Source organism: Podarcis filfolensis (genome assembly GCF_964270895.1).
Source record: "Podarcis filfolensis genome assembly, chromosome: 8".
In the NCBI taxonomy this organism is placed as follows: domain Eukaryota; kingdom Metazoa; phylum Chordata; class Lepidosauria; order Squamata; family Lacertidae; genus Podarcis; species Podarcis filfolensis.
In genome coordinates this window covers 2,574,735-2,588,733 of record NC_139611.1, presented here as the reverse complement: position 1 = coordinate 2,588,733, position 13,999 = coordinate 2,574,735, and the positions used below count along the sequence as shown (strand labels likewise).

At 45.9% G+C, this 13,999-nt stretch overlaps 1 protein-coding gene across 1 annotated transcript in view; it reads left to right on the top strand.

The window, feature by feature from the left end:
• The window catches only part of FER1L5 (fer-1 like family member 5), a gene marked incomplete at both ends in the record, with an annotated part of 103,232 nt that overhangs the window by 29,275 nt on the left and 59,958 nt on the right, over positions 1-13,999 (top strand). The window contains 8 exons of the mRNA XM_083625824.1: positions 1,302-1,386; positions 2,012-2,139; positions 2,927-3,055; positions 5,129-5,191; positions 7,678-7,728; positions 8,919-8,949; positions 10,213-10,328; positions 11,988-12,111. Of these exons, the coding sequence (XP_083481950.1) occupies positions 1,302-1,386; positions 2,012-2,139; positions 2,927-3,055; positions 5,129-5,191; positions 7,678-7,728; positions 8,919-8,949; positions 10,213-10,328; positions 11,988-12,111 (727 nt within the window). The remainder of the gene's footprint in view (positions 1-1,301; positions 1,387-2,011; positions 2,140-2,926; positions 3,056-5,128; positions 5,192-7,677; positions 7,729-8,918; positions 8,950-10,212; positions 10,329-11,987; positions 12,112-13,999) is intronic.

Below are 13,999 nucleotides of genomic sequence, written 5' to 3'. Positions count from 1 at the left end.
TGTACCCCACCCATCTGGCTGGGTTTCCCCAGCCACTCTGGGCGGCTTCCATAGAAACCAAAAATACACTAAAATATCACACATTAAAAACTTCCCTGAACAGGGCTGCCTTAAGATGTCTTCTGAATGTCAGGTAGTTGTTTATCGCTTTGACATCTGATGGGAGGGCGTTCCACAGGGCGGATAAGTAGAATAAAAACACTGAAATGCAATTATGTGGTGATGGGATCTGTATTATCCATAAATTTAAGTGAGTGAAGGATGCCAGTCCCAGAGTAAAAGGCTAAAAGCAGCCGTAGACCCAGTTGTGAAAGAGCCTCAGTGCTTGTCAGCCATCCCAGCAACTTTTCTGGCAATGGCCAAAATAGTGACAGGCTGGAGCAAGTGTGGCTGGAGAAAAAGTGCAGAAGGCAGTCTTGCAGATAAATCCACAAAATTAATAGCCCTCTAAGTAATTATAGAAGGGACGCGGGTGGCGCTGTGGGTAAAACCTCAGCGCCTAGGACTTGCCAATCGCATGGTCGGTGGTTCGAATCCCCGTGGCGGGGTGCGCTCCCGTCGTTCGGTCCCAGCGCCTGCCAACCTAGCAGTTCGAAAGCAGCCTCGGGTGCAAGTAGATAAATAGGGACCGCTTACCAGCGGGAAGGTAAACGGCGTTCCATGTGCTGTGCTGGCTCGCCAGATGCAGCTTGTCACGCTGGCCACATGACCCGGAAGTGTCTGCGGACAGCGCTGGCTCCCGGCCTCTTAAGTGAGATGAGCGCACAACCCTAGAGTCTGGCAAGACTGGCCCGTACGGGCAGGGGTACCTTTACCTTTAAGCAATTATAAAGGCAACCGAAACTCACAATGTGGAAGATATTTGAGGCACACCAGCAGCCTGGAAGAAATTAAGAAGAAGCTGACGTTCATCTGACGTACAGAAAATTCTCATCTGGTTGCCCTGAGAAAACCCTTCCTTACCATGAGTGAATATAGCAGCCTGCATAGATAAGCTAAAATAATTACTTCTAAAGGAAAACGTAACATTCAGAGAAGAATCCACAAATATTTCTTAGGGGGCCTGGTATCTACAGTGTGGGTGCACACTGGCTATAGCAGACATGAGAAGATAAGGATTCTTATATCCATACTGTTAAAAACTTGCCCAGTGATTTCTGCAGTCCAGGCTGTTGGTCTAGGCATGTGCGCAGGCCAGGCTGCTTTCTTTAGGTTTCAGGTGGGGTTTGCCTGGGAACCCCTTATTTTTTCACTTTAGCTGCTTGCAAACTAATACACATTCACCTGACTCAACATTTCAGTGTACCATCACTGTGAAGATCTGCTTTTCCCCTGCAGAACCTGCAACAGATCTGCCATCAAAAAAACATGATTTCAGGAAATTTAGTAAGTATGCAGTTGGCTTGGGGACTGATGCCTACCTAGTATTGATTACCAGCGCACAAGCTTGGGTCCTCATTCCATGATGGGCCTCTAAATACTGAACCAGACAGTTCAACTGCCAACCCTGAGAAAGTCATCATTTCTAAGATAATTTTGATGAAGCAATGAAATCTTAACACCTCATTAGCTTCCTAGGGAAATTTATATTTTCAGTCTATTTGATTTTTTTCCTACAAGGTGAGTCTATTTTGCTTGTGTTTTTATGTACAATTGCTGTGCCTTTGTATTATTATTTCTATCAATTATATTGCTCAAAGATTATATTGCTCACCTTCTTATGCCCCCTACGGGTCCCACTGACTTTGTCTGTGTTTTTCATACGTACGTCTGCACATTTCATGTGTGTGCAGCAGACTGCACTGCAATGTAAGCAACACCACCTTCACTCCTGTGTGTTTGAACCACACATTAGCCCGAGGAGATTCCCAGAAGGAAAGATTTCTCTTCGCCTTTGATTAATTCTTGTATCATTTCAGAGATTCTGTGCATTATATTGCTTCAAATATTTAGGGGGGAAAGCTATGGAAACAATAGACGTTACAGCACTGTTATTTCTGGTCTTCACCAGTTTGCTGCCCCATCTTTGCAAAGGATTCTGAAACGGAAGAACTGGTTCCAAAGGAAACAGATATCCAAGAGGCAACGCCAATGCCCACACCCAAGAAAGTGTTGGTCGACAAGAAGCAAGTCTTTCAGGTAAGGTGGTCCAACTGCTGAGGTCAAAATGTAGGAACAATCATTGTTTTAAGACATCCTCTGCCATCCTGATGCCATCCGGTTGCAGCCATACTGGCTGGGACTAATGGGAGATCAGGTGCAACAACATCTGGATGATGACTAGTTGGCCTCCGCTGCTATAAAGTCTCCTCTTTCTATCTCAACTATTTTCCCTTGGATGTAACTCACCGGTAAAGATGTCAGAGAATTCCAACAAAAATGGAAGTGGGACCATAATTGTCAGTGTTCACTTATTTGTCCCATATCTGGGACATAAATCAATCTAGTAAATACAATCAGTATTTGATTTTGCTTTCAGTCCACCAATGATACATCATTGATTACGTTTCTTCCCCATTTGCACTACATATCCTTTACATCAGAATGAATAGGGTGTAATAATGTAGTGACAATGCAATTCAGTTAATTAATTGTGTAGATTACATTTGTTATGTAATTTCACTGCAGTGGATAGTGAGAGAAGTAATGCAGGCTTGGGCAGAAGATGAACTGCAGTGGAGCGTGTGACATATACGTGGCGAACCAGAAAATGCTGCCTTCTTCCATTCCTACCCACTGGCTTACATCCTGGAGTCTGAGCTCCACTATCCCTTGTCACCTCCACCTCTTTGTTCTCTTATTTTGGCCCTTTCTCCAAGCATGTCTCCATTCTGGGTGTTGCTCACCTGCCTGTTGGCCATAGACTATGACAACAGATCACAGATGCTTTCAGAGTGTGGCCAACATGTTGTCTCTCTCATTCTAGGTGCGAGTGGGAATAATAGAGTGCCGGCAGCTGCAAGAAAACAACATCAAGCCGGTGGTCAAAGTCTCTATTGGGGATTACGTGTTCAGGACGAGAATTAAATTTGGGATCAGCCCCTACTACAATGAGGTTGGTATTCTGTGAGCTTTCGGGTGGCATGCACAAACACTGTCCTTGGCTGACAGGGGCTTTCCTGTCTGGGGCTCAAATGAAAAAGTCATTGTACAGTAGCAGGATCTTAGGACTTGAAGGTGCTGGCTTGCTAAGAGGAAGAGATGCTGTATTTGGAAAGGCACTATGAACCACCTGCTTTCTAGAATGAACACACTATGAGGCTGTTTGCAGTCATTTCTGCAATGTTGGGGAACCTGTGGTCCTCAAGACGTTGCTGGACTCTGTCCCTCGTTAGCCCAAACCAGCATGGTCTGTGCTCAGAGATGATGGGAGATGTAATCCAACAACATCTGGGGGACAACACGTTTGCTACCCCTGCTGTAGAGAGTAAGAGGAGCAGCTTTCCTCCTATCTACAATCCAGCAGCAATAGCTCAATAACTATACAAATCGAGTGGAGGAAGCCAGCTGGGCAGAGGAAAGCTACTTTCCTGGTCCAATATAAGTAAATGGTGTTATTGTCCAGACCATAGTCAATTGCAATCCAAAGAAAATGAAAGAGAGCCTATAGCTCATTGGTAAAGCAACAAAGGAAGTGATCTTATATCAAGTCAGCCCATTGGTCCACCTAGCTCAGTAATGTCAACACTGACTGGCAGCAGCTCTCCAATCTTTCCCATCCATACCTAGATATGCCAGGGATTGAACCTGGGGTTTTTTGCACTCATAGCATTCTCTGTCACTGAGCTTAGGGATAAAATAATAATAATAATAATAAAAAAAAATTAATATATATACTCTGGGTGGCTTCAAACACCCAGAGTATATTATGTGTTGTTGTTTTTACCTGTATGGGCCTATGGCCGTAATAAATGATATTCTATTCTAAACACACATTTAAAATAAATAAATAATAAAACATCAAACATTAATATTAACAACCTGTTCATGCAGATATCAGATCCAAACTGGCATGTTCAGTTAAACAGTTTCCCCCCTCCTCCATTTAAATAACAGACAGGAAAAACCCTTTCTTGCCTGGGATAGTTTGGTTCAGCATAAGGCAACTACATTTGTCCAAAATGATTAGATATAATTGGTAGACTAACCAATTAACCTTTAGTCGCTCAAGCAGTTGGGACCAGTTGGAACTGGTGAAAAATAAACTATCTTGGGACATGAGAGTGAAATGCTCACACCTTTGCTTTTGGGGACTGTTTTGATTCATCCTGTTCTCACAGTGGCGAACGAGGGAGCAGGACTTGAGCACAAGAGTAGCACTCTCCCCTCCCATGGTTTCCAGCAAGTGGCATTTTGAAGCGCTGCTGCCTACAGCTGTGAAGGTGGAATAAAGCCATCATGACTAGGAGCCATTGACAGCCCTCTCCTCCTCCATGGATTTTTCTAATTCTCTTTTAAAGCCGTCCAAGCTGGTGGCCATCACTGCCTCCTGGAAAGCAAGCTCCATGGCTTGACTGAACACAGCATCTCCTTCTAACAATATTCTATTTTCTTTATCAGCACGTAAGGCAACTGTTTTGGAGGGGATTCAACAACATGCATTATGGTGGTATCATCTTTATGGTCCTTTTTTGCACCTGCTGAAGACAAGTCTGTTCACCCAGACCTTTTAAATGACATACATTTTACCTCTGGGCGACTCTGTTTATAATTGAGTTTTAAATTATGCTTCTGTGTTTTGCTTTTCTTGTTGTTTTATTAGGTTTGTTTTGGTTTGCTTCCTGTGAGTACCCAGAGAACTCCTGTTATAGTATAGCTGCATAAAAGTAGAAACTATGCATGAATGATTACTCAGGTGGAAAGCCCTTTAATGGGTTTGAAGCTGTAACAAGGACTTTTCAATATTGCCTCTGCTGCAAGGTTGTCATCTTACTGCAGCCATAGGCAACCTCGGCCCGCCAGATATTTTGGGACTACAATTCCCATTATCCCTGACCACTAGTCCTGTTACCTAGGGATCATGGGAGTTGTAGTCCCAAAACATCTGGTGGGTCGAGGTTGCCTATGCCTGTCTTACTGCAACCTAGGTACCTCTCTTCTTCATTCACATTTGTTTGATTTTCCTTAGACATTCGTTCAGACTTTTGATGAGAGACCTATGCAACTATTCGACCAGTTCATTGACATCCAGGTGAGAAAGCGACATCTGGTCCTTCCTTTTCAACAGAATCCCATGTCCTCAAGAGCAGCCCGTGTGGTGCTCTCCAAAGGCTGGCAGGCTCCAGCTCCTAGCAGCCCCCAAAGTCTGGCATGATAGGAGTTGGATTCCAGCAACCTCTGGAGGACAAAAGGTTAGACACGTCTTGTGATTGCATTACCTTGTGATTCTTGTAAAGAAGCAGCAAATTGGGTTGTCGGCAACTGGGGCCACATTAGCACCATAAATTTGAAGCACTATCGTGTCACTTTAAACAGCCCCAAAGAATGCTGGGAGCTGTAGTTTGCTAAGGACACTGAGAGTTATTGGGAGACTCCTGTTCCCCTCACAAAGCTACCATTCCCAGAGTACTTTAACAGTCAATCCCTCTTCACAGGGAACTCTGAGAATTGTAGCTCTGGCAGGCTTCATTCGGACTCAGGGCTGATAACCTGGGGAGCAGAACTGGCAATTTTGTAAAGGAAGAAGCAGACCAGATGTAAAGTGACTTCTAGTCCAGAATCTTCAGAGAGTCTTAGTGGAATAAGGAGGCAGAAGGAGCCGTAGCAGAAACTGAGGAGTGGATACAAGAACAAACACAGAGATTCCCAAGCATATAGGAACAAGGCCATCCCACCACCGTCCCCAGCAAGTAGCTAGAACCTTGTCCTCAATCCACATCCTCAGCTAAACACTGCAAGGTCCCAGGGTCATTCATCGCAGCTCCAAGGAACCTGGCCAGGTGAGAGGTTGCATGAGCTGCTTCTGAGACGTTGCATGCCCATGGACTGTGGGCACTCTTTGCCACTCCCCAGCCACGCTTCCTTCTCACAAGAGGTGACAACACCTAAAAGGCCACAAATGACTGTTAAGCAACTAGGTTGTTCCACTCAGAGTAGACCCATTGGAATTCCTTCACTTGTTAGGCCACATTCGCACCATACATTTAAAGCACTACAATACCACTTTAAACAGTCCTGACTTTCCCCAAAGGATTCTGGGAGCTGTACTTTATTAAGGGTGCTATTAAGGAGGCCGCTCTCCCCTTCACAGAGCTATAATTCCCAGATTTCCCTGTGAAGAGGGATTGTTAAACCACTGTAGGAACCGTAGCTTTAGGAGGGGAATGGGGGTCTCCTAACAACTCTTGGCACTCTTAACAAACTACAGCTCCCAGAATCCTTTGGGGGAAGCCAGGACAAGTGGTATCATAGCACTTTATGATGTGGGTGTGGGCTGAGAGAGCTAGCAGGGCAAAAGGAGGAGACACCCATTCCTGGGACTGAGGCCTAAGAAGAAGCCATCAGGCAGGGGAACCAGAAATAAGGATAGAAAACCAACACACTATTGCCCAGGTGAAGTCCAAGCTTGACCCTGACACTTTTTGTTAGCTCTTTCAAGTCAGGAACATAGGAAGTTGTCTTGTATCAAATCAGGCTGCTGGTGTATTTGTTATACACTGGCTGGCAGCAGCTCTCCAGGGTTTCAAACAGATGTCTTTCTCATCTTTACCTGGAGTTTCCTGAACCTGGGACTTTCAGCAGGCAAAGCAGGTAGTCTTCCTCTGGACTGTGGCCCTTTCCCCGCCTAGCCTGACGGTAGTCAAGTGTGGTGTGTACACCAGAAGAAGTGGTGTGGGCTGGTGGCTCTTGAGTCACCTTCCTCCAGCTCCCATTGATTATGTTTTCCATTCTTCCACACCCTCTGCGCAGACAGTGTGTTGTTCCTGGGTTGCCTGTTTTGCATTCTAAACCCTTAAATCTATTCCTTTTCCTCGAAGATACAAAAGAAGCCCCAATGCAAGTGGCAAAAGGATAACGCAGCTGCTAATTGTATCTCACTTAGACTAGGGGCAACCCATGTGGTGTGGTGCCCTCCATATGTTTTGGGTGAAGGTGCATCGCCCAGTCCAGTACCAGTAGCGTATTCAGGACACCCCATTAGAGGGTGGAAGTCTCTGTCCAGAAGCCAAGCATGGGGCAGGCGGGCCTTAGAGCTTCCAGCAAATGGCCTTAGCGTAGTCACCTCAGTAGCTTGGTGTCTTGGAGAGGCCAAAGTCCTTGGCATAACCCTGAAAATGTTTCAGCCCTCCAGCAGGAGGCTAAAACAAATATATAGTACACCCGATGCCTGAGCCAAAATTCCACCTACTTCTGTAAAGTTGTGGCCATTTTTAATCCAGATTGTTGTCTGGTTGAGTTTATTTTATCACTCCTTATTTTAGTCACTGCCTGGGGGAGAGTGGAGTTGCGACTGAGGCCACAATTGCCTCTTACTCAGACCAGACACAACCAATGTGGTGGGGGCCCCTCCGCATGTAGTATTTTGGAGTTCAGCCCCGGCATGGCAATTTCATTGATCAAGGATGATGGGAATTGTAGTCCCCAACATCTGGAGGCACTGCATTGCCAACCCCTATACTAGGCAGACAAGGCAGCTTTGTGGGAGGGGAGGGGAATTTATGTGTGTTTCTTTTTTAGGTGCTGAACTCCAAGGCAATACGGGCCGATTCCCTCATTGGGGTCTTCAGGGTGAGCAGATGCAATTTTGGCTGATATCTACAGAGAGGCAGAAATCAAGAGGTGTCTCCCTGCTGGTGACGCTCAGTGGGCCTTGAGCTGCTCTGGGCTGGCCCCCGAGACAAGGGAAAGAGTCTTTTTTAGACGTTCTGATCTCTCAGCCAAGCTTTTGACATTCATTCATTGTTTGTTTGTTGTTTTACCACTGGTAGCACTCAACATCTGGCAACACCCAACACTTAAACAGGCTCTATTTATGGCAGCTAATTACATTAGAGCAACAACTACTAAATGCAATGTCATATTAGGGTATCGTTTGCCTATAAAGGCAGTGAAAATGCCATACAAAAATGCATTACCATAGGGGAGAGTGCTTGCAAACATGTCTATAATTGTCAAAACTGCATTTAAGAATTAGGGGAAATTCACACTAAGGAAACCAAATTGCTGCAGAAATATGAAGAACTGAATTTAAGATTGGAAAAAGGAGAAACTTAGAAAACCAGAATTTGTAAATCCCTAGTCCCAGCTCATACCTTGGGTTGGTTTCTTTGGAGTGAAGGCCACGGAAGGCTGATGGTGATTTCTGTGGTAGAAGGTTTATAAACACAGGCTGAGCATGTTCTGGAAGGTTTACAGCATTAATCTTCCAGCTGATTATCTCTTCCTCCTACTTTAGGTTCCTGAGGTGGGTCACCAAAGCCATAGCTTTGGATTCTTGCAGAGAGCAAGTCAGGCCTCTGTGTCTCTTCTGCAGCTCCAGCCCCCAGACAGCCATTCTCCTGTGTCCTTTTCCACACAGAGATATCTTGAAGACATCCCCTTTAGCCAGGGAGAGGGAGGGAGACACACCCTCTTCCACTGACCACCCAGAAGAGCCTCCAGAGATTTAGAGTTTCTATGACAACACATTAGCATACATTACAATACAGATACTTAATAGCCCTGCCTATGCTATTTCCTTAATAAAGAAGCATTTGACCATTTTAGCAATCTCCCCTATTCCTGTGGAACCCCATTTTAGTTATAAAATCACAGGATTGGAAGGGAACCCCACCTCCCGCAAAAAGGAAAAACCACCACAATTTAGTCTAACCACAAACTCTTTGCAATATTCTGAATTGCCCTGAAATTTTCCCACAGCTCAATTTTTCCTTTCCTTGACAATTCCTGTAACTCCTTCTGTTTTTCTCTCTCTGCAGATTGAGATCGGGCTTGTGTATGAATCTCCAGGTACTTTTGTCTAGAGCCAGTGGCGAGTTTGAGGGCTCTTGGGAGGCAGGGTGTCCAAGACCCTTCAGCCACTGTTCCCTTCCTCCGCCCTCCATTGGGTTTTGTGCTCCATCCTCACATCACAAGCTCCATGGATGTTTTTGGTGCCAGATCCTGTTAATTGTCCTACTGGTTGTTTTGTGCTAATATGCTTTTTATATTGTAGTGCATTATATTTGCATTACATATTACAGCTGTTGTGCTACTACTATATTTAAATTGCCTATTTTCTATGTATATTTGTGGGAAATGAAATGTGAACCAGCTATTGTAGGACATGGGATGGTATTACTACGCTATAGAGCCCGTCAGATTTGAGTATATGGTGATGGCAATTGAAGGCAATTGAGAGTGAGAGCTAGTGAGGCAATGTAAGCAATCAGATTAACCTTTTCACAAGGAGTGCCTAAGAGAATTGGAAAAGGAAGCCCTCATCAACAGGGCCAAAACCATTCATGGAAACTTGTGAAAAGTTTCAGCTCAGACCTCAGATTTAGGGCTTGACAGCTTATATTACCTACAGAGTAAGGAAAGAGGGACTCTGACCAGGTCACACAGTTTTATATTGACATTTGACAGAAAGGAAGTATCCTTGTGATACTGTTACTCATAGCAACTCCCCTGTGAGGTCTTTTTAGTTAAGAGAAAAGGTGAGCAAGAGGTGAGCAAGAAAAGGTGAAATGACAGAGGTGTCTAAAATTATGCCTGGCCTGGAGAAAGTGGACAGAGAAACGTTTTTCTCCCTCTCTCATAACACCTGAACTCATGAACAATCAATGATGTTGGAAGATTCAGGACAGATAAAAGAAAGCCCTTCTTCACAAAGCAGTTAAACAGTTAAAATATTGAATTGTGGAACTCACTCCCGCAGGAGGCAGTGATGGCCACCATCGAGGATGGCTTTAAAATGCGGCAAATCCATGGAGGAAAAGGCTGTCCTTGGCAATCAATGGCTGCTGGCCATGATGACTATGCTCCGCCTCCATGGCTGGAGGCAGCAAGGCCTCTGAAGACCAGCTGCTGGAAACCCCGGGGGAGAGAGGGCTCTTGGGCTCGGGTCCTGCTTGCAGGCTTCCCACAGGGATCTGGCAGGCCCTGGTGAGAACAGGATTCTGGCCAAGCCTGATCCAGCAGGATCTTCTAATGTTTTTAAAATGAATGTCTATCCACAATTAGATGGCACTTCTGGATGGTGTGAATGTTGGCTCTTGTTCTTTTCCCTAGGTCATGCTCTGATGGGCAAATGGCTGAGCCTCTATGACCCAGCTAATCTCAATGCCGGACTAAGGGGCTATGTGAAAGTTAACCTCTGTGTCCTTGGAGCTGGAGATCAGGCGCCGGTAAAAATCTTTACATTACAACATCTTCACCACCTCAACAGAGGCTTGTCATGGGCATTCAAGTTCATGTGATGCCATTGGCAGCTATTAAAATGATGGGTTGCCTTGTTTGGATAATGGAATAAAGCATCATTTTTCAAGACTGATAGGTCAGATGCCAACTTGCTAAACAGTTTAGTAGAGCAGGACAGGCTGACTAGACAAGCAGAACTCTTGGTGGCCTTGTACCAGCAGCCTAAATAGGAAGAACTTGGGATTTTAGCAGCAACATTCTTAAGAAGATAAATATTATCTATACCTGGGTCCTGCTACAGGATGCCAACAGCAGCTCAGTTGATAGCTCAGTTAGTTAGAATGTGGTGTTGAGAACATCAAGGTTGCGGGTTCAGTAAGGGACAGCTGCATATTCCTGAACTAGATGATCCTCAGGATCCGTTCCAACTATGATTCCATGATTCTACTATGTGGGGTGCCCACCCAAATTCCTATGCCAGACTGGGATGGTGGATATGGAGTGTTAGACTTATTCCTGTGGGGAACAAGGTTCAAACTCCTATTTTGCCCTGAAGCTCAGTGGGTGAATGGGGTCCAGTTGCTCCATCTTGACCTTACCACCTGTCTCGATTTGCACCTGCCCCTACATTAAGAACCTCACAGGAAAGCTGCTTGGGGTTCCCCCACTATCTAAAGGGCCTTTTGGGTAGTAGCACTCCAGCCATGGAACACCCTCCCCAGAGAAGTTTGCCTGAAGCCTGTCTTTTGTTTGTTGTTGCTTTTCCTTCTCTCACCTTTTGCAGATAATTTTAATTGCTCTTGCAATTCTGTGGTCTTTAGCTTTATTTAAGTTTTGTTTGTGCCTATATTTGAATTGTTGCAAACTTTTCCAGGGACATGAACAAGCAGCGGAAAAAGACCTATAATTAATTCATTACCTTACCTCATAAGGTTGTTTTGAGAACAGAACCATGAATTCTACTCTGAGTACCTGGCCAAATGGAAAAGGCCCACCTTACACCATTGCCTGCCCCCATGTGGCCCTCCTGTGTGGCTCACCACAGGGAGAAGCTACAGGGCAGCAGGTCCCATATGCCAGATCTACTGTTTTCTTGGGAGACGGCATGCCTGTTTAAACTGGGTTGAGTTTTTCCACAGCTTTCCTTGCAAAACTGTGGGCTGGTTCCAACATTGCATTTGTTCCTGCTACAGTGTTTGTGCTCCTTTTGTAGCTGCCACTGAAATGAACACAGAAAGTGCCCTGTTTGAATCTGAAACTCCCTCCGTGTTCTGTAGGGATGATCTGTGACAGCTTTCACTCACCTAGGGCCCTCCCTATATTTGAGACTGAAAAAGGATTATGGGGAAGGAAGTTCCCTGACAGAGCACCTGCTTTGCTTGCAGGAAGTCCTGCTCCCCACCCCCCGGCATCTCCAGGTGGGGCAGGGAATGTCTCCCATCCAAAGTCTTGGGAGCCGTTGCTAGTCAGTGTGGCCAGGTAGGCCAATGGCCTGATCCATGATAGGGCAGCTTCCTGTGTTCCCATCCATCCCAACTAGCACAGCTGGGGCAGGCTGCGGCTGATGGGGGTTGTGAGCCAAAAACATCTAGAGGGCCACCAGCATCTGGGTCACAGGTTTATGTTGCGCCTTTCTCTTCTCCAAGGATGCAGCCCATTTGCCAGACAGTGGCGATTTGGAGGCCAACCTCCTGCAGGCAGCAGTAATGCCAGCAGTACGCAGAGCCATGCTCCAGCTCTTTGTATACCGAGCAGAAGATTTGTCTCCAAGTAAGTTTGCCTTCTCTCTCTCTCCACACACACACACACAATATTACTTCTGTTTGGCCAGTGCTTTCTAGGCACAAGTTCGAGAAGTTTTTCGTTTGCCCATCTGCTTTTCCCAGAAAACTCACTGTTTACTGCTAAATCAGAAGAAACCCCAATCGGGTTTTTGAGTATGGGTGTTTGTTCTGATTCAGCAGTAAACAATGGGCAAAGGAAAAACCTCTTGGTGACTCTGCATCCCTGTACCACACTCATAAAGTGCCCTCTTTGTCACAGTGGGGTGGCAGTGCGAAACCAAGATAGGGACAATGGCCCCTTTCTCTTTTTTGTCTTTTTCTATAGAGAGACTGATTTTATTTTACAAATTGCAGCACAATTATTATTTTTTTTAAGTTACAGATCTCATATAGACCGAAGTGATAAACATTAAGATCAGTAGATGTAGCTTGGTCCCTTGGTTTCCTCGTATGTTAATCTTCCTCATGTTAATCTTTGCATGATGAGCGTGAGATGCCAAACACACTTATACCAATTTGCAATCAAAAATTCAGAGGATGTTTTCCAGCCTCCATCTGTTGATCAGGCTGCAACCAAGAGGAAATTAATAAGGTGTTTGTGGAGGAGTTTTCCCGCAGCAGAGGAAACCGCTTGGGCGCCTGGAGCGGTGCGCCCAGGGGCAGCGTGAGCCACCCATAGGAGCGGGGCGAGGGCAAGGCCAGCCGCCCATAGGGGCAGGGTGAGGGCAGGGCCTTCGGAGTCTGCCTGCCTCCTCCCACTCAGCCACCCTACAGCTGGGGGGGGGGCAGCGGATAGACTGTTTCGGCAGCGTGGAGCCTCTACGTGCCCAAGCCGCCATGTCTCTCCCAGGAGAGACGAGTGGCTTGGGCGCACTGCAAGCCCTGCGGTGAGTGCCGCCCAGCATTTTGTCACCCCTCTTGGTGGGGACACCCGGGGCGGCTCGCACCTACCGCACCCCCTTCCTCCGCCCCTAGGAGGTTTGGACCAGTAAAAATAGACAAGAGCTTAAGGGGCAGCTTCTGGGAGGGTCTCTCCCTTCATGTGAGACTTAGCATTTCCAGAGCACTGAAAGTGGCGTGAGAATGGGTTAGCTTCCTGTGGTGCATAACAAGGGTGGGGAAGCTTTTTCAGCCAGAGAGCCACCTTTCCTTTGGGGAGCCTTCTGTATGGCAGCCGTGTGCAGGGTTCCAGGGAAAAGATGGTGGAGCAGTGGATATAAACGTTGCCTTTGTATACTAGGCTGTTTTTAAACAAAGCTATGTTTTTTAAAAAGCTATGTAACAGATTTAAGCACCACAAAACTTCCCACCCACAAAAACAAACAAACCACACACTTATTATGGAAAAATGTTTGAAGTAGCCCTGGTCAGTGGGGGAAAGTCTTTGCACTTTTCATATGCATTTGCAGTTAATTAAATACATAGGGTAGCAGTAGGGCTGGGATGTCCTTTCAGGAGCCCACGTCCTTCCCCACGTGTTATGACTTTGCCTCTGTCTTTGCAGTATGCCAGGCTTTATAAAGAACTTAATGAGCTTTGCTGCTTTTTGCAAGCAAAAATGCTTGTTAATTTGTAATTTCAGAAATTCTATGCCTGGGCTGGGCCAGACAATGGAGTCCCAGTTAAACTGGTGGGTCAGAGAGTGAGGATAATAGCACAGTTTTGCTCTTGTGTTGGTGGACACAGTGGACTAAGCCTTTGCATGTGAAGGGGCAGGGGGGAAAGGCAATAACCAAGGAATCGCCTTAAGCTTTGTCCTGGCTTAAGAACAGAAGAAGAGCCTTCTGAGTCAGGTCAAAAGCCCCTCCTGACCCAGCATTCTCACAGTGTCCAACTGGATGTTTGTGGAAAGCCTGCAAGCCAGACCTGAGTAC